Here is a 20,845-nt window from a genome sequence, read left to right as displayed (position 1 = left end):
TTTATTTTTCAAAACTGAAACAGTTGGATTGCCTTTTTGTTTTACTGGGATAAGCATCCGTGATGCTCTGGGGAATGGAGAATGATCTAAAATAAGCCTAGCTGTTTTTTGTTGTTTATCTGTTTCTTTTTGCATCTGTCTTAGTATTTATTGCTACCATCTGCATTTCATTTCAGGTTGTCTAATGTCTTATTCTGCATGTTCTGTGCCTATTCTCTTTACATAGCCTTGGGCTGCAATATCACCATTTGCCGACTTGAGATCCATTTCTATCTGTAACAAAATGAATTGCATTCATCTGTGTAATTCATTTCTAATGAATGCCTTGCTCCTCATTAAACAGTGATTTACCTTTGTTTCCCTTTTCTACACTGTCAACACTAACCATTTTGAAGTCCTGTGGAGAGATGCTAATTTGAGAAAGCAAAAGTCAATGCAACTAAGCACTCACAAATGCCATCCTCGTTGGCGCTTTCAAAAATATTCATGGGACACTTTGCGAAATAGACACTTTGCAGGTGGATAAGAAGACTCAAAATGTTTTCTTGTTCCTAAGCTTTCAATGACAAGGAGAAATGTATTTAAACTCTGAAGTGCATTTAAACTCTTTGTACAATGTCTTGAACAGGTAGCCAAACTTGTGAATCTTTTAAGACCTTGCCTGCTCTGCAAGAATTTTGTGGATCACAGGCACAGTTTGGGCGACTCTAGAGTATATTGATTCACTATCCCCTCTGCACCTTTTCAGGAATATTAAAATATTTCAAACTTATTTTCAGAATAATGTTTTGAAATACTTAATTTTAAGATACGTTAGAATGTTTCAGACTTGAAAAATATTTTACATCAATTTTTTCATGGGATTCAAAGATTAATACAATCATTTACTGGCGTTGTATATCTGAAAGGAAAAGGATTAGTACCATTAACTAATGAAATAGGGGTCGTACAGTAATTTTGTTATGGATTTGGTCCCTATGCAACTTCTCTGTAATGCCCTTTCAACCTGTCCTGCAGCATCCCCTTTTCCAGCCCTGCAGTTTGCAGAGCAGGAGAATCTGCCATGTGTGCAAATAGATCTGTACTGGTGACAGATGATGGTTAGAGTATAGGATGAGTTACCAAGCTTCTTTTGACTTTAAATCTAAGCAGAGTTTCAAATGCATCAACGGATTATGAATATGAAAATACTGCTGGTAAACATAATTTAAAGCAACACAGATGTTGTTGTACAGAAGTTGTTTTATTTACAGCATCTTTAATTCTTATTTTAGTGATAGTACAAGCTACTCACTGGTGCTTTTCATCACTCACATGAATTTAGCTTGGCATTTTACAGTATTTACTCTTGTGTTTGGCCAGATAGATCCCCTGTTGAAACTCTAGAATTGTCAGTGAGCATCAGTTGAGTTACACCATGGGTTAATTTGATCATAGTATTATGAGGGGACTGAAGCATGGGAGGTTCTTTTAAATGGTCTTGCCTAAGTCATGGAGTATTTGGAAGTAAGAACACTGATTAATGTAACAAAATTTTATTTTTAATATACGTTTTAGAGGACAAAACTGACCTTGAGAACAGTGTGATGCAGAAGAAAATTAAAATCCCCAAACTCTCTCTCAATCACGTAGAAGAAGCTGGGGAGGTTACAGATTATGGGGAAGAAGATGTGGAGCTTAGACACAGTAAGGTACTGAAGTCTTGTCTTTTTTTTTGTTTTGTTTTTCCTTTTTTCCCCCCTTTTTTCCTTTTTTTCTTTTTTCTTTCTTTTTTTTTTTTTCTTTGTTTTTGGAAGTGCTTGGGCAATATTCAGATGTCATAGCTTAAGAATTCCAGGCCTGCTTTTGATCCCCTTAAAACACTGTGTTTGGTGAAATTGGGTCGAATTGTGTGTGGGGGGGGTGGGTACGGGTTCTCAAAACCTGATTTCTGTGCAATTGAACATTTTCCTGTTTATACCGTCTGCACAATTTAATTGCCATCTGAGATTTTTGGAACAATGCTCTTCCACTTTGGCCCAGAGTGCTTTAAAAGTCACCAGTTACATGAATGTTGAGCAGCTGTTCTTGGTGGCACTTGTGACCTCTTGCGCGTTGCTTGTCTGGAATTGGAAGGGGTGCTCTGAGAATTACCAACTACAGCAGTGGGTGAGAAGACAAATTGACAGGGCTGCATCCCTCCAGTGTAACTGCCAGTTGCCTTTTTAGGACCAGATGTCAGAAAACCACTATGTAAATGTATTTATTTTTTGATATCGGTGATTTCTTTAAAAGTCTGCCAACCTTCAGAATAAAATACTGCTCTGTGGCTTCATATGTTTTGCAGCTGCAGGAATGATACTAGTACATTTCTTTATGGTGGGCCAACATATTTTTTTATTATATTTTTTTTTATAACATGCGTGGAGCAGGCATAACATCAAATAATCTCATTTTCTGCCACATTACTCATGGATATTGTGGTATGGGAATTGATAGTGTCAGCTTCTTGTCTCTAACCTATGAGCTACATTTGCTTTCCTTGCAGTTGCTTGGAAGTTCAAATGCTTTTTTCCAGATTTGGCCAATAAAACTTAGTGACTTTTTACCTGTACTGTCACATTTTAATGCCACTATCCAGGCCCCGGAAAAGAGGTGTTCTTTAATTTCTAGGGTTTGTACAGGTGACTGAAGGTAAATTTCTGCTGAGAGTTCAAAGGACATGAAGCCTCTGCAATGCAGTATTAATATAGGAGGAATCAGTTGATGAGAAAGATGAGACTGGATGATATATTCTGTCTCCAGCTTCTGTGTTTTCAGTTCCCTTTCAGTGTTTGCTGATAGTGTTAACTCAGTCACTTGCATCAGGCAGTTGGGTGAAGGTGCTAGAGGAATAGTCAGAGGAGGTTTTGTCTCCCAAAGTGTGGGAAGGACAAACCCTCTGTTCACAAACCAGCTTTGGATGGTACGCTGCTTTCATCTCGGATGCCGTTGCAGGTGACAAACATAGCACGTAGTTGATTCTTTCTCTTCCTTATCAGAAAATCAATTGCTGTCGGAAATCTAAATGTTAGGGGTAAGCTTTAAAGGAAAAGAGAACCAGATCCAATTTTTAAAAAAAAGAAAGTAATTATCTTTGTATATGGCATCAAGTGACCTATATACACTCAGCTTGCAAGTGTTGCAAAACTGCAGAAAGGCAGGCCTCAGAAATTTGTATATGCATTTAGCTGAATTATGCGTGCATGATAGTTATGATGTATCTCCACAAGAATCTGTTAGGCAAAACATTTTTGCAGGCAGACTGTGCCTTGCTTTTTTTGGAAAACAAGAATATTAACAGTTCCCAAGCCTGTAGAATTGTAATTTGTATTACATCTTGCTGCTCTCCTAATTTGTTTATTTTTTATTGTAACATGCAGAGACAAGATGGGAGGAAACAAAGTGAAGGTACACACAAAAGCATTGAAGCAGTTGTTGCTCGGCTTGAAAAACAGAATGGGATGAGTCTCAGTAATACTTCCAGCCCTGAGGAGGCTTTTATGGAGACTTCAGAAAGCATGAACAACATGGACGATGCTGTAGTTCCTCGGATTCTGTATGAAGAATTGCTGAGGAGTTACCAACAGCAACAAGAAGAAATGAGACACATCCAACAGGAGCTTGAGAGAACGCGGAGACAGCTTGTGCAACAGGCAAAGAAGCTAAAGGAGTATGGGGCACTCGTGTCAGAAATGAAAGAGCTCAGAGACTTGAACAGGAGGCTCCAGGATGTACTGCTTCTAAGACTAGGTAGTGGTAAGTGCCGGACTTAAATGGGACTAGTTTTAATGAATTTTGCAAGTGTGATCAATAGTAATGGAAACTTATTTGAAGAATAGCAGTGGTTGTTAAACTGGACATTGAATGTTAAAAGGGTTTTCTGCTATGGCTGTACAATATGTGTCAAATTTGTATGCTATGTACGTCTGGGTTTTTCTTTAATGATAGTAGAGGTCTTTGTGCTGGTGTGGTTGAATCAGAGTTCCATTTTAAGCAGCTGTATTTTAAAGAGTCTCTGACCTTCCAGTATATGCTGAAAAAGATAATAAAGCATCATCTGCAAAATATACCAATATGTTCCAATTTCAGAAGAAAGAAAAGGCAGTGGAATTAAGATTTGGTTTAAAACCATTTTATTCTTTTCAGTTAGGGATTTTGTTTATTGTTATGTAAGTGACTGTGTTGCCTTCTGTTTTTTGCCCCCTCCTCCCATTAGCAGCTCATTAGAATGTGATTTGTTCCTGAACTACTTAGCAGTGGCTTTAAACAGCCATGCTAGTTGAAAAATAATGGATTGTTAAAAAATAATTCAAAAAACTTTTTATATTAGTGTCCCGTTTATCAACACTTGTTACGAAATGCAGGTTTGTGTAATTTGGATTTAAATTTTAAATATCTCGAGTCAATTGCTCATTTGTTTTGGTTTATAACAGTTATTTAACCATTATGTTGGAATAAAAGGGAAAAAAGACAAAATAAAAAGTTCATCCTTTTCATTGAAGATGGCACCCTTGGAATACCTTCAAATATTTTACTAATTTATTTGCTATTAGAGTGTGGTACTGCTGTGTTGAAGATTTGCTCAGTGACTGAAACTTGGTTCAAATTTGTGCATCCAAACTTAGCATGCTGTTTCTTATGTCTGCCTTTGTGTATCTGGAAACTTAATTTTTGCATGTAAATTGGATATTGGCTCTTCTACTTGACTTGAAGGAGTGCATGCAATTTGCATGTGGGTCTGAGTTCCATTCACGTACAAACCCGAGCCCGAGAGAGCATGTGCCTGTGCTGTAGCATGTGTTAAGGTGTGCCGGCAAGTTTTGGAGCCAGGTTCTCGAAGTAGCACCTGACAATTTAAACTGGGTGTTTGACTGTGAATGCTCATCATTGTTACACTGTGCATAATTAAAATGTCATTACTTATTATAAACATTCTAGTTAACTTTTTAAATAAAACTAAATAGGCAAGGTTTCCACAGTCTGAAAAACGCGATGTGGTTGGCAGTAGATTCCACTGAGCCTTCTAAAATTTTCCTTGGATGGAAAGATGTTTCTTCATCTGCAAGTAGTTAGCTGGAATTTATGCGAATGGAACACCAGCCAGATGTTAGTAGGCAATGGGGCTGAACGGCGTAAAATACCAATTTAGTTGGTAGACTTGACAGCAGTTTGAGTGGTGAGACCAGCAATGAAATGAAGACAGATTCTGAATTCTGTCTCGTTTCTTTCACTTTAAGAAAGAAGGGATGCATTTTTCACTTGAGCCCAATCAAGAAAGGTAGAAGAAAAAGGAAAGAAAAGAAAAAACCAAAAACCAAATCCTCTTGGAAAAAATGCTGAATCTTCTTTAAATACTTGAATTTCCATTGTATCAGTCTGGCATCTGCTTTACAACTGAAAATAAATCTTGATTACATTGAAGACAAGTTCTTTTAATTTAAACACATACCTGGACAAATATGAATCATAGGTAACTTCCAAAAAATTCCCTTGTTCTTATTACATGTATGGAACTTTTCACAGATGACAAAGGTAGAATTTGGCCCTATGGGCTGTGTCCTGCACAGGGTGTGTGTTTCCTAAGACTCAGTGTATTAATGGCTGATAACTCTGTTGCCTTTCCTTATAGCCTATTCACAGTAGAGAAACAACCAGATTCTAGACAGATCAGTACAAAATTTATGAATGATTGGAAAGCGAGACATCTTTGGCAAATTATAAATTAGGGAGTCTGATGACAGTATGAAAAAGTGCTACTTTTAATCAAGAAACAGATATATAAAGACTTCTTTAGTCTTCCTTACTTTTCCGGCTTATAAATGAGGTATGTTTGGGTATGTGAATAATCTGTGGAAATTGTTCAGAAAATAGATTACATCCTAAATTCACCTTCAGTTGTTGCAGCAATCTTTTAAACCTAGAGTTTCAAATTACGTGTAATTTATGTTACGCTGCACTTCTAGCAGGCTGGACTTAATGCAAACTAATTGCATTTCTGTTTCACCTTAGAGACTTCTGATTTCTTTGCATGAGATGACAGCTGTTTTGTGCTGATGAATTGCAGCTGTGGGAAACGCGTGCCTGTTGCCATTTTAAACTTGCAGATCAAATATAGAACAGCCTCTTGAGCTAACATTCAGTCAAGTATTCAGTCTGCTAATTTCCCATCAATATGTTGATTTCAGTGAGAAGCAAGAAGTCAATGTATTCTGTTTCAGACCTAGGCCTTCATCTCTGCTACTAAACTTGAGCCGCTCTTGTGGGAAGAGTGAGGTTCTTAATCTTTCATATGGTGACACTGAATTGCTCTTTGGTTTAAAAAAGCCTTGAAAGCAGATGTGGCAAATAACAGTAGTGAAATCAGTACTGATCCATGGATGTTTTGAAGCTTCTTTATGATTTTGGTACGCTGTTACCCAACAGATCCCTTCCTGGAGGAGGCAGGCATTTGACCAGGGCTCTAGGGACCAAGGAATAGGTGAACACGATGACTGTTGTGGAAGAGGTTACAGTATCCCTCATCTGAGTGCCCTGAAGAATGTGTGCAGCCAAAGCCTCTTTTCCCTTACCTGTTTTGGGATCAGGAAGCCCTGCGATTGCAGGATTTTGCAGGTTTATCTTTAGTGTGTTTCCAGGTACAACAGAAAATCTTGCCCTGTTTTTATCAGTAGAGAGTAAGGTGATTTAGAGAATTAAATCACTGACTCTTCCATGTAGGGCAACTTTAAATAGTCCTTGGATTGCAAAAGATAAAAATTTCAATAACTTTTGAAAAAGTAGTTGTCTCCAGGGTAAGATCTGTGCAGTTTGCTATGGCTCTATATATGGCCAGAAGTAGTGAAGTTGTATCAGGGATAATGTTCGAGTGTTGTTTGGTCCCTGATAAATACTGTATTTTCATGTTGTATTGCTAAGAATTAGTGTTACTCTGAAGTCAGGGAATATATTCACCGTCATTCATTCATTCATCAACACACACACAGCCCCCCAAGTGGTTATTTTTAATCCCAGTTTAATTTCAGTGATCCAGTTTGCAGTGTCTTGGTATTTGTGTCATGCCACATGTAAGGCATTGCTTTTATTCAGCTTTTCTAGATTTGTTTGGCTTTTTGATGTTAAAAAAAAAAAAAGGCCAAGGTTTCTATCAAGTAGGAGTCCAGGGAGTACCATACATATAATGTTTCCCCTTCTCTAACTCCTCTTGTTTTCGTTCAAATTCTAGTAGGCCATGTGGAAAAACTGCTTGCTGCTTGCAGATATATATGGACCACTTTATCAGTTAATTTAATTTGGCTTATTTACTAATTTTTGAGTAGTGCATAGCCTAACGTGCGTTTTTGAGGAAAAGGGTGAAGGGAAGATGAAGGGAAGCCTTCTACTGCTTCATCCTGCATTTGAAGTTGCTCGCCTCTCAGATATTATGGAAACTCTACAATCAGAAGGAGAAAGCTTTTGCAATAAAACATCCTTTTTCAGTTTTGAAGAATTGTCTTTTTTTTTTTTTCTTATGATCCTTATTTCATAAGTGCTATCATTGTTAAGCCTTTAGGTAGTGGCATATATTTTTGAATGTCCCGTTCATCATCTTTCAAATAAGATACAGAGCATAAGAGGTCCAGAGAGGGGAAACTTGTTGAGTGCGGTGTATGGTAAATTGGGCACACAACTCCCATTAGTAGTAGGACGATAATGAGGGGTTGCATGTCTAATTCACAACACGCCGAGCTGAAAATGCACTGTTTAGTAGCTGGTGAAAGTAGCTGCGAGGACTGCCTAGTTAGAGGCAGATTTCTCTTTGGGAAGGAAAAATGAGTAGAATATAAAAGATGACGATAAAAGTTTTAAAGGCTTTCTGTTGGGTGACTTCTAAGCAAGCAGCAAAGCATGAATTGCAATAGAGGGGTTTCTGACCTGTTAGAGCTATTGTTATCGTGGACTTCAATCAGCTGTTTTTCTTGGGGAACTCTGGAAACCAAATCCTAGCTGTGTCAATATATGATGATAAACAAAACAGTAAAAGACTTCTAAATAGCAACTAGTAAAAGTGTTTAAACTGAGATAAGTATTTCCTTCCAGGAAGAAGGTGGTTGTTTTTTGGTGTTTCCCTCAAAGTGACTTTCAAAGTATAAGAAAACTCAAAATAGGACTTTGTTGAAGAATGTGCTCTTAAAGTAACAGCTAGAAGATCACTTCTTAACTTCACACTGGCAATTATATCACTGCATCTGCTTGTTTAGGTGTGCCCACACTGAGATGTGTGTGCAGGCTTTGGGTGGTTTAATCAAGCCAGGACTTTCCCTCAATCTGAATCAGTTTAGCACTCTCAAATTTAGAAAAGTTAGTTTTTCTTGGTCATACCACTGTATATCCATGACAGTAGAGTTGCTTATTAAGATTACTATGAAACTATAATGCAAATGGTATGTTTCTTGTGGCTTCTCTGTGCCATGCATATGGCTCTTAAAACGCTGAGTTGGCAGCACTGCAGTATAAGATTATCTGAGTTACCAAGATGACTATTAGTTGCTGAGTGTCAAGTGGCAATCAGCTGAGAACACTTAGCTAGCTATGGAGGTGGAGAATAAGCTATAGGATAAATGTCAGATGCTGACAATGGAGGAAATGCTGATATCGCTGTATAATAATCGGTAAATCAAGCATCACAAAGGAGGAGGACGAATGAATACTTTACTTGTTCCAGGTACAGGAACTATTTAAGATACGTGACTCAAGACATAAGCTGTGGTGCCAGCTTGACTTGCAGAGTTAGATCAATTCAGGGCTGGGTGTATGTGCGCAAACACTGAGGGGAGATGCTGAACCGTGACGGTGACCTGATTATTGAATTTTCATTTGTTGAAGATGTCAAGGTTGGGCTACAGAGAGCTGCAGCGCTCTCAGCTCCAACCTGGTGCAATGTAGTTCTTACAAGTGGGTGAGTTGATCCTTATAGTTCTTGGAAGTGGCTGATTACCGTGGTGTCCAGGGTCTGAGCTGGCAACCTTGCTGTGTTAACAAACCGCCGTCCCCGCCTGGAACTTCAGTGACTGCTGGAGCTTCTCGTGAGCCCAGAGACAGACATCAAGAGACAAGGATAGGCTGGGGCCATAGCCTCTTCCTAGGCTTCTGGTCTAACAGCTGCAATGAATGGAATATGAAATCCAGTTCATCAATTATTTTATTTTGTGTTTCTGTCTTTTTAGGAATGCTTTATAAATTTGATCTGGAAAAGAACAGTTGATGACTGACAAAATAATTATCCTCCTTTGAAGCCTCAAACATATGCTTAGTAGTATTCTGTTGTTTAATGTGTGTTTAATTTTTGTTGATTGCATTAAAAATAAAAATCAGTGTGTTGGATGGATTGGACAATCAAAATTCTAATTTATGTGCGTTTTTTAACCTTGGATACTCTTTCTATGCATGATACTTTAGCATAAGTAGCCTAAGCCTGTTTCCTTTATAGCATTTCTGTAGATCCTCACTATTTTTAATATATCTCTGTTATATCTAAAAAGATTTCAAATTTCTAGACAATTTGTAATTCTATATGGGTAATTTATGTAATTATCACAGTAAATTACACAGGTTTCTCTGCAACTATATAGTAATTCTTATTTGAAGAGTTACTATTGTTGCTTTTGGTTTATACTTTCAGTGTCATTTTAACCTAATTTCTGTAGTGTGCATGGAAGCATTCTTACCCGTACCTGTAATTGTCCATATGCTTTAAGAATAAAATTAAACGTTTACATTAAAATTAAACATTTTAATGTTTATAAAGCAGAGTTACTTATCCTGCTTTTATTTACTGGTGTTCAGAAGTAGGATTTTGGTTTAGACTCTTTCTAACTTTAAAATGAACATGACTAATGTGTTACTTTGTGCTAACCGTGGGTGATGAAGTGATTGATCTCATGTTCTCTGAGATAGCAGACAGCTCTCTTTTCTTAACTGTCTAGGACCTGCCATTGAGCTTGAAAAAGTAAAACCAGAAACAATTGAGCCTGAACCTGAGGTACAGAAGACCTTCAGTGAGGAAGCAAATACATCAACGTACTATCCTGCCCCTGTTCCAGTAATGGACAAGTATATTCTCGAGAATGGAAAGGTATTTTAAATTAAATATAGCATGACTAATTTGTAAATGCCCATCAGCTGATTTTCTCGTGGTATTTTCATGATCTCAGGAGTTTTGCATGGTAGCAGCTTATACAAGCTTCCTCAGTTTTTATAAAGGCATGCTGTTATGCTGAGGATAACTGAAATTATACAAATATGAGCAGCATAGAAAATTATCCTCAGTGATGAGAGCACTGAATGCTGTGTGATACAAGGAATATAATTATTAAATATGCATGCACAAGCACATTGGCATAGTCTTCAATTGGTGACATACCACCGAATATAGACCAAAGTCAGGAGCCCACATTATAAAGTTACGTTAGTCTGTTTAAAAGAAATACTTTTCCCTAAAAGGTCTTTAACGTTATAATGTGCTGTAGTCCTATTGCAGAAAAACCTTCATGTTTTGGTTGAATTGGAGTCAAGTAGATAATTATGAACCCTGGAATGAAAATTGGCTTCCTTGAATCCGATATGGTGTTGCCACTTAATTGAGCTGATGTAGTGCTACTTTGCAGATACTTTTATAAAGTTGGTGAAATACCATCCAGCTACAGATTGCCTGAACCTGACTGATAGTTTTTCAGACTTCAGGGTGTTTAACACGTTGTCTGCTCATCTACCAAGGCCTGCTTTTATAGCTGCTACCGTTATCATTAAATGAACATTGTATTTCTTTTAAAAAAAAAAAGTCCTTCCAAATTGCCTGTGCAGATCCTGTTTCTTAAGGTATATATGCATTCGGAACCATAAGCTGAGAACCTTTTAGGAGGAAATGCCCATTTCAGCTTTGGCATACAGTGGAATTACTGATGGAATAGCATGAAATATTACATTTTCAGATGTGCATTACAAGATTGACTCCAGAAGTGTCTGTCATTCTTGAAGCTGAATTTGACATAATTGTTGAAGACAAAATGTATGTGAAAAATAGTATATTCTTGGCAGTTTGACAAATACTTTGTTCAAATAGCTTTTCTTGCCTAATATATTTAACATATGTCATTTGCTTGTATATTTTGTGTATATTTGTGCAATGAAAACTTAGCATATATTACTGTGAGAGTTCGGTTTACCTTCTTTTTTTCCAGTTAAGGTTTGTGGGATAGGGCACATCCTTTAGTATTTGTATGCATCTTTTCTTGCACCTTTATTTCATCTGCCAGCTCCTTGGCACTTCTGTTGCTGAAGTTTTCTCTGTCTTTACAGATATTAAAATCTCTTTAACTTCCTTTTTGTAATTTTGGTCTTTCTTTAAGTTTACCTATTTACTGGGGCTTCAGCCAGCTCAGATTCCAGAAATGTGAACTAATAACGTATTTACAGTGTTGGAGGGTAGTTTTTTCAATTTTTCTTATTTATGCCTTTTTTTCAGTACTACTTTATTGACATGCACCACTAGAGTAGGTGAAATACTTTTTTAGAAATCTTGCCCTTTGTGGCATCGGATTTGATCTTAGTAGGATTCTTTCAAAGCAGATAAATCTCTCCTCTCCAGAGGGAGAACAGAGTTACTGAAAAAGAGTCTATGGCATTCATTTAAAGAAAAGAAGAAGTAAAAAAAAAAAAAAAAAAAAAAAAAGAAAGAAAGAAAAAAGGGTCCATCTTCTGAGATACATTTTAGATATATTGCACGTTAGCACAGTTACAGTGGTGAGCATTGCTTTGAATTTGCTGTTGTTTCTGTTACGTTGTGCTTGAAGGTTGATCCTGCGTTTGCTGAAATTGGGGGTAAAGTTCCCATTGATTTCATCAAGCCAAGGGTCTGGCCCATGGGGCAGCTCTTCCAGCAAGAAGGAAATGGCTTCTGAATCTGGAGCAGAGTAAGCTTCCCGTAGCTTTGGGAGTAATAGGAAACGGTACCGAGCCTGTTTTACAGAGAGGTAAACTGAGACATGGACAGATGAAATTCCTTGCCGTAACAGTGCTAGAAATAGAAAAAGGGAGACATAATATTTCTGTGTCTGTGGCTGTCTGTCACGTAGTTGCTCTTACCATAGGTGTTTCATACCAGTGATAACTTATTTTAATAAATGAAGTATGTTCAAAGAAGACATGATCTATCTGAAACATAAATATTAAAAATATTTGCTGTAACTTGTTTTCTTTTAAGTAACTTCAAGCTAATGAATAATGTAGTAGCTTAAGAGACTAAACATTCTTTAGCAAAGACAAACTCTAATTTTGGCAGAGCAGAATCAGATTTTTGATCAAATACAGCACTCTCTGCAACTAATGTAATACAGACATCCAAAATTTGGCATGTCATAACATTCCTAATCTTAGTTATTTTCTAAGTGACTTATACTCATTTTTACAGATAACCTTTTCAAGATCAAAACAGAAATAACTGAATTATAACTGTAACGTGATTGTTTTCTGAGCCCAGACTGCTCACTCTGATTGAAATTGTCTTACAAAATATGTAGAGAGCACCAAAAGAGTGTGATTTTTTTTTTAAAATCAATTATGAAGAGGCTCAACAAAAGAGAAGGAAGGAAAAAAGGGGTGTTCATGTTCTTATTACTAGTTTCATTTGCATCTATTACAAGATCTAAATACCATGTGGGCTTGTGAAAAGCTTCTTAGAATCCCTTTAATGTAGAAGATTCTGCAAGAGATGCAGCTTTCTTCATGGTTTTATACTTTGAGGAACTTAGACTTTTCATTTGTTTTTTATAAGGTAGCTGGTAGCCAAGCCATTCATATTTTTCTATTTAAGTTTTTAAACAACTTGTTGCTTTTGAAGGATGCTGTTGTAATAAAAAATTTCTTCAGGTTATAGCCCTCATTAATAATTAAAGCAGGTTTCCATTTAAAGGAAAAATGGGTTTTGGTTGAATACAGGCAGTAAAATTACAGGTATATAAAATTGTACAGTAGCTTTGTCCAATTTTCATTGCATTTAATGGGACTTAAGTGATACTGTTCAGATCCGTATGGGTAGCAGGCACAGATTATTTAATGCCACCTGAAAGGAGTAAAACCATGAAAAACTAAAAGAAAAACAGTTAAGGCAAACAGTCTCCTAATATAGTTTTGCCATAGAATTTTGTTCACAGGATTTTCTTTTTAATCATGAGGAGGCAGTAAGTTTTTATGACCGTTGTTTGTGTTACAGAAAGAACATACATTTGATCAGATTTTATGAAATCTAAATTTTTGATATAACAACCCAATTGATACGTATTTTTGGTATTTTGCACTTTTACAGAATTATCTTCTTCCTTTCCAGTGCAGTGAGCTCTTATCAGTAGTTAGAATAGCTGGGTCATGCATGAGCTGGTCATGGATGATGAACAAGTGCGGGTCCAAGCGAATGAAGTTCATCACCACGTGGGCAAAGCTTTTTGTGTGCAGAGGCAGTTCAGGTGCCTGCACTGTGCTCCAGGAATTAGGACCATAGACATACAAGGTACAAAGTATTCTCTGTGGTTCTACACAGGGCCAGCGTTTGCGTCCTGGTTGCACTCATGTCAGACCTGTGCTAATTACTAGTGGAGTTGTTTTCCTTGCTGTTGCTTGATGGCATCCTGGTTATCAGGACTATCAGCTCAGACAAACGCAGTGCCAGCCTAAGGATGGTACTCAGATTCTCATCCTGCATTCATCTTAAGTCTGGAGCACTGGGAAGTTTGGGGTATAGGTATGGGGTAGCTCTGTGGGGGTCAAGCTGGCGTAGTCAATGCTGAGCAAGACTAATAAACACAACTAGACTCCATCAGCTTCCTTTTGGAGACTCTACAATGGCTTCACACTGCATTTCCCAGTATCCATATTATTCTGCTTTACTACTTCAGTGAAATATCTCTGCTCCCCATTGTCTGCATAATGGAAAGTTTATGATGTCGCAGCAATGGGTCATTGCCTTACCACAAAACAGTATTCGCCTGGATAGACTGATCGTACGTGATAGGCAAACTTCATTATAGAATTGGAAGTTTATGAAACTTCCTAACTGTCTTGCCTTATATTGAAATTGTAGCTCTCGATCCCTTCTCCCCTTCTAGTTACTTTAAACGATCAGGCTGAATTTTACCAACAGGTACAGGATACAACTTAGGAAGTATTTCCCTCTTCACTGCCTCCAAAATATGCTTTTGGTAAAGTCTGTTTTGGCCAAAAGGAAGCTTTCATGCTGAAGACAATATTTCATCTTACCCCTAAATTAGGCTGGTGCAACTGCTTTATTTATATGCTGTGCATACCTTTATAATACTAAATGTGTTTACTGTTTTCCTTCTTCTATCTCTGTTCCTGAATATAGTCTTTCAGGTGGTAGGCTTTGTGGGGACGAAAAAGTAGAGAGTAAGAAGAATTGAGAACAAAAAGGAAGAGGAACTATATTATGTAAGAGGTTGACTTGAACTCCCTGACCCACAAAGTTGGAGAAGTTTCAGAATTAGGCAAAATGGATTTGTTCAGCCCTAATTACTGTTATTATAGTACCTAATATTAATGTTCCTACAGCACTTGGATACTGTTGTGTGCTACATACCATAGATAAGTTGTTATTATTACTACCTTCTAGGTCCATCTTGGCAGTGGAATTTGGGTAGATGAGGAGAAATGGCACCAGCTGCAAGTAACACAAGGAGATTCAAAGTATACAAAAAATCTAGCGGTTATGATTTGGGGAACAGATGTTCTCAAGAACAGAAGTGTCACAGGAGTTGCAACCAAAAAAAAGAAAGATGCCGTTCCCAAGCCACCTCTCTCACCTCACAAATTAAGCATTGTCAGAGGTAGGTTATTTGAAAACTTTTGCTTCCTGCTTTGGAGTTTAACTATTAATCATTGAGTTGAAAGATGCTTCTTTTCAGCTCATATAAAATTAACTGATTAAAAACTGTAATTCAAATTGCTATTGCATTGTGAAGCGCATACATATTCAGGAAAAGTAAATCACATTGCAATAGCTGTGCGCAGTGCAGGCCTTCACAGCTGAAGAGTCGTACTTCAGTAAGGTTCAAGAAGATCATCACTTTGAACCACTTGCAGGACAGGACACTGAGCCTGAAGAACAACATGTTGTTCTGGAATTCATTTATAACATAGTGATTTTTTAAAAATGCATATATTCCTTTTAACAAGCCTGAGAGTAGCTTTGCCGCATTCTTCCATCCAGAATGTAACCAACTCTGGCATGAGGCACAGAAACCATTATAGCTGTGACTATAAAAATACGCATTCCTTCAAAGGTGAGAAAGAATAGTGTTACCCTTTTAAGTGGAGAAAATGGAAATAGTAAAAATTAATTGTTGCACTTGAATTTGAAGAGGAAGTGTAAATCTCTGATCTATCTGGCAGGAAAAATTGCAACGACACTTTCAGTTACTATAAGCCTGAGTCCACAGATACAGTGCTTTGAGAGAGAGAAGGCCACCTCCTTTATTTAAAATGAATAGTGAATTTCAGTCCCTTTGTATCATCCTGCTTGTGTTTTGCATTCATTTCTGTCTCTCTTGGTATTTCAGGCTTTTTTTTAAAGTCAGAACTGAGTTGGTTCCTCATGGAATACATACTGAAATCGGATTTATAGATTTTGTGTTCATATTAAATTGCAGTAGGGCTGAAAGAAACTCCCTATTTAGCTTCATTAGTCTGTATTTCCTATTTTTAGTTGCTATGTGCTCTTAACTATGAACTCTCTAAGAGCTGTTGTAATCTGCCTTGCAAGTACCATGTTTTGGAAGTAAGAAATGTAATTCCTGTTTGAGTGTGTGCGTGTGTCTGTGTTGTGTGGGGAAAAGTTGGAAACTGATCTTCGTACTATCATCTTTCTTAGTTTGTAAGAAATGAGTAAAAGACATGGTGTTTGGTTTTTTTTACTAATCTGTTTTAAGAATATACGTGGAAGTGCAAGCTGTTCCATACTGATTTTCTAGTTCTGGCTGGGACCTTTTGGTGCAATCCTAAGACATGTAGTAAAGTAATGATGTGCTGGCCACGTAAGGAATCCACTCTGTGGCTGTGGCTACCCTTCTCAGCTCCTAATGGGAAGCAGAATTGGCTACCCAGATGTGCACTTACAAACACGCAGTTAAAAAGGGGTTATTTTTCACTGGCCCATTGCAAAGAGCTTTCTAGTTTCCCTGCTGGAGGCTGTTGCTCCTCAGTGCTGCTGGCAAGGTTGCCTGTGTAAGAATTTCCTCTTCTGCTTCGGTCAGGGGCAGCCTGTGTTGCTCGAGCCATTTAGATGATAGATTTCTTCTAACTCCCCTTGTTTTGACTACTGTGAGTTGGGGAGTACTCTCCAACAGGTACATGGTGAGAGGCAGATGGGGTCCTTCCCTTTCTTCTCTTACGTACCTTCACGCTTTCCAGCAACTCAGCTCTTCCCTGTTTCCTTGTTTTCCTGTGTTTTCTGTCATACTTTTGCTTCCAGCCTCAACCTTCATTTGAATTCTACCGTTCCACACCCTGGTTTTCCATGTTCCTCTTTCCAGTGTTTATTTCACCTTGTCTTTGACTGCCCTTTTGTTAGACTCAAGACTGTACAATCTCCTCTTGAACCATTTAAACTGCATGGCCAATGTTTTAGGTGGCAGCAGACAGACCTCCTGTATCGGTGGTAACTGGGTAGCACGTAACCATGATTTTCCATGTTGTTGTGTCCTTTGCATTTGCGTCAATGTTAGCAGGTCTTGCCCCATCATGCCAGCAGTGTTTCCTGGAAAGCTGGAAGTAATCACATAAGAAGTTATAGAGAAATGGAGAAGAAAATAAAACAAAAAAAAAAACTAGTAGCAAGTGGATAAATGGTGATATGCGAGGAAGTTAGACTTTACGTGGCCAATGACTTGGATCAGGCATCACAGATAGAAGTAAAGCTCCATGTTAGTCTTTGAGGTCTACTTGAAATTTTGGTCCAGGCAGAATTACCAAGGGGTATCTGTATGCTCCTCTAAAGCCAAAAGACAATGCAGGAGCAGAACCCCCAAATCATTCTTCGGAGCCCCTCAGCCGGCATCCTTATGTGATGACTACAGTACTATTTCTACAGTCCTTCATAGAAATGGAAGTGAAAAAACTGTGATGGTCATGGATCTGTCTGGGTCACACTGACTTTAAGAATCACAGCTGATGGATGAGTTCTGTCAAGTGATTCTTTCCTTGGCATTGTGGCTAAACTGATAACGCAGCCTGTATTTTACTGGAAGTTCACCTTACTAGGTGTATCTGCTGCAACCTGGGAGTATTCCTTGAGATTATTGTAGTACAAGTTTATGTCCTTCAAACATACTGTGTTTCTTCAGGTTCTCAGTACGTGCCTCTCCTTAGGTATTGTATTTCAAATCATAGTTTACTGATGATCAGTATTTCGGCTGTCAGGCTGCCTGCTGATTAATTTTATTTATTTTACATTCAGTACATCTTACAACATAAAATTCACATTGTTTTAGATGTTCTCATCATTCTGTTGACACAGACTAACTTATTTAAAACAGATTTTTGAACGACAGCATTAGCTCTTAATGTGTCTGGTATCTCTAGCTTCCTAAAAATCCCTACTGTGTGGTACGTAATAAAGAAATTATAAAAAGTATGATGCATGGGCACTGTTATAAACCTTGTTAATGCAAAATAACCTTTTATACAACTTCTGAGAGGTTTCAAAATGAACTAAAAAGCATGCATAGTACTTAATTTTCATAACTTTTTAATATGACGCATTAGAAATGTTATAAACCATGTTAATTAAGCAATAATCTCTATGGCTTTCTGTATATGAAGCAATAAACGGCTACTGGAATAGATTACTAGGCAAAGCAGAACAGAGTTTGTTTAATCAATCAGGGAAAACTACACAGCAAAATACATTGTTCTGGTTATGAAAATAAAAAAAAAAAACCAGACCTGCCTGTCACTAAGGAGCTGGGTGTGTTGCATCACCTCTGATTCCAGTAATCTCTGCAGGATCCTGGCTCTGTGGAGCAGAATTGTCTCAACTTTCACTGCCCTCGTTGCTTTTGCAGTTATTACCATTGGTTGCTTTTGGTATTCCAGTGAAGTTCACAAAGCGTGTTGTGCAAACGTGCAAGAAGATGGCTCTCCCCCTGAATAATCTACTCATAAAAGCGAAATACACCCAGGGACAGGGTGTCCGATAAAGATGCAGGCGCTAATGTATGTTGAACAGATTTAAAAAATAAAATAGATCAGTTAAAGTCTTCTCCTACTGGTTACTGCTTCTCTTCCTAACCATTATCATTCACTTACTGTCTTGAAGGTGTGATGGTAGGAGGGACTCACAGGGAACTGTAGGTAACAGCAGTTCTAGTGAGACCGTTCACCTGGGAAAAGATTCTAAATCTGCTGTGGAGATATGGACAAATACAAGAGTTAGGCAGGCAAGGTTGATACCGTAAAAGGTTGGATTTAGCCTTGTTTCTGTATAGAAAGCCTATTAATGTAGTCACAGCATAACTGGAAGTTGGCCGTGCCAAAGATTCAAGCCTGGTGAAATATCTTGTCTTTAACAAGGTAGCCAGTGGATCAATGAAAGCTTCTGTTGTCTTGCAACAAATATACACAGTGCTTACTCAGTGCTGTCTCTTGAGTAGTTAGCCCAACATAGGGCTATATTCTTTTCTAAAAATGTACTAATGGCTCTTTCCTTTTTTTTTTTTTTCTCCCCAGAATGTTTGTATGATAGAATAGCACAAGAAACTGTGGATGAAACTGAAATTGCACAGAGACTCTCCAAAGTCAACAAGTACATCTGTGAAAAAATCATGGATATCAATAAATCATGTAAAAATGAAGAAAGGAGGGAAAGTGCAAAGTACAATTTGCAATAAATTTTGGATTTTTAATAAAGTCTTAGTGTTTTACTTAAGTGTTGTTTTTTTTTTATTTGTGTGGCGTTTTTGCTGGCGGGAGAAGCTGACTTGAAGCATCACTCTCCTCCTATGACTGATTCATTTTTTGAGCGGTTCTGTCAAAAGCCTTTCTATGGTGTAACCTGCTTTTAAATAATGTAAGATATATTGTAAGTCCACTCACAATGAAAGAGCGAATTTTCAAAGGTTTTTGCAATGAGTTGCAGTATGTTACCTGCAGTTCTGTATATAGGTTGTAATTCTGGGAATACCAACCCATTTTGCCTACGTTTTGTTTTATTGGAGTTAGTGGATCTAGGCTGCATTAAACATCTGCTTAGAAGGAAGAGCTGTACAAAATCCACTTTGCTATTGAAAAAGGGTTTTATTGTATTTTACAAAGTGTTTTTCTGAACTGAAATTTTAATCGTTTGTTTTTATAAATCTTTGTTTTGATCTTGAACAATATATTTGGTCAAAAACACACAAAGAATGCTTCTTTTTCACTTATTGTCTTGTAGTTGGATCACCACTGCTGTCATAGTTTAAAAAAACCCACCCAAACAACAAAGAACCCAGAGCTGTAAGTTGTAAAATCATGATAATTTATTTAAAAAAAAATATAAAATTGAAAATAGCTCTTTTTCAGGCAACAAGGCACTTTTCATATTTCTGGTTATGGTACAAAACTCTTCAGTATGTCCATATTACTGTTCTTATATTTTTAGTGTATTTGTATTTTCAATCAATTAAAGATTGCCACACTATGGTAAGATTATGTATAATAGAAAAATTAAGTACCATTTCATCTGAGTCCATAATTTAACAGTGGACACTTTTAGCACAAATTTAAATCAAAAATAAAAGTAATTTTCTACAATGAGGTTAGATTTATGATGCAAAGTTATAAGGAACAATTTGTTGTGGGTCTGAGTTATACCTGATTGTCTGTAAGTGAAAGAAAATAGCCTTAAGTCTTTTTTCATTAAGGATTTTGAGAATAAGGTTTGTAGAGGCCTGGGCTGATCAATTTTGAGGATTTGTTACGTTAGTGATCTTAGTTCACCTCCCGTTTATTTTACGCATACAGATGTGATTATCTGCCTTTCAGGGTGGCTGTTCCTGAGTGTCAGCGTTTGTTCCTTTTCTGCCACTGAAGTTCTGCTTCCTGTAGTTTTGAAAGACTTACCGTTTCTTACCGTCTTCCTGGAGCACTGGTGTAGCCTGACGTTAAACCCATCTCGGTGTCCTGTACTCAGAGATAATCTGAAAGGAGCAAAGCAAGGATTCTTTAAGGGGCTGGGGTGGATGGAGGGAAGAGGGGAAGGGAGAGGAGGTGAGCCAGAACTGCAGTGCCTATTTTAGAAGAGATGGAGAGAAACACCACGTTGCCTCTTCCTGTACCCCACACCTGCTTCAATGATGGTTTAATTCAGGATATAAGTTTTTTTTTTTTTTTTTTTTTATGCTTTCTAAAGTGCAGTGTCATGGTTGGCTTGTGCCAATCCAAGTATACCCTCCTGCCAAACAGGTTACTTCCCACTTTCGCTGCTCGTGTCTCCGCGTTCCCAGTCCTTCCCTTAAAACTGGCACTTGCGATTACGCATGTGGGTCAGATCTCACTGATTTCCAAGGTTCGTTTCCTAAGGGCTGGTGCCAGTAGGATAGAGCCAGGGAGCATTCATGCCGAGGCACGGAAATGGAGGAGTGGTTTGGGGTTTTTCTTATGGTGGCTTATGTGTATTCTGAAATTGCATCTAACAGCCTAGCTTGTCTCCTCTTAATCTCAAAGTGTTCTTAGGTAGTGTTTAATGAAGTGCGTAAATGTTTATGCTTCCCAATTTGGGATGCTAAATAGCAAATTAGTGTTTATA

At 37.7% G+C, this 20,845-nt stretch overlaps 2 protein-coding genes across 3 annotated transcripts in view; both read left to right on the top strand.

The window, feature by feature from the left end:
- The window catches only part of BEND5 (BEN domain containing 5), a 32,948-nt gene extending 13,500 nt beyond the window's left edge, over positions 1-19,448 (top strand). Inside the window, exons 2-6 of one of the 2 annotated variants that reach the window (XM_074151254.1) lie at positions 1,558-1,691; positions 3,402-3,771; positions 9,984-10,132; positions 14,678-14,891; positions 18,790-19,448. In XM_074151254.1, the coding sequence (XP_074007355.1) occupies positions 1,558-1,691; positions 3,402-3,771; positions 9,984-10,132; positions 14,678-14,891; positions 18,790-18,950 (1,028 nt within the window). In that variant the 3' untranslated portion in view covers positions 18,951-19,448. Of the gene's footprint in view, positions 1-1,557; positions 1,692-3,401; positions 3,778-9,983; positions 10,133-14,677; positions 14,892-18,789 lie in introns of both variants that reach the window. The other variant, XM_074151253.1, reaches the window with a different exon arrangement.
- The window catches only part of AGBL4 (AGBL carboxypeptidase 4), a 948,845-nt gene that overhangs the window by 569,644 nt on the left and 358,356 nt on the right, over positions 1-20,845 (top strand). The gene's annotated exons all lie outside the window — the stretch shown is intronic.

Source organism: Numenius arquata, chromosome 8, assembly GCF_964106895.1.
Source record: "Numenius arquata chromosome 8, bNumArq3.hap1.1, whole genome shotgun sequence".
Taxonomy (NCBI): domain Eukaryota; kingdom Metazoa; phylum Chordata; class Aves; order Charadriiformes; family Scolopacidae; genus Numenius; species Numenius arquata.
The sequence above is the reverse complement of the archived record's forward strand: the minus strand, read 5'-3'. Positions and strand labels throughout refer to the sequence as shown.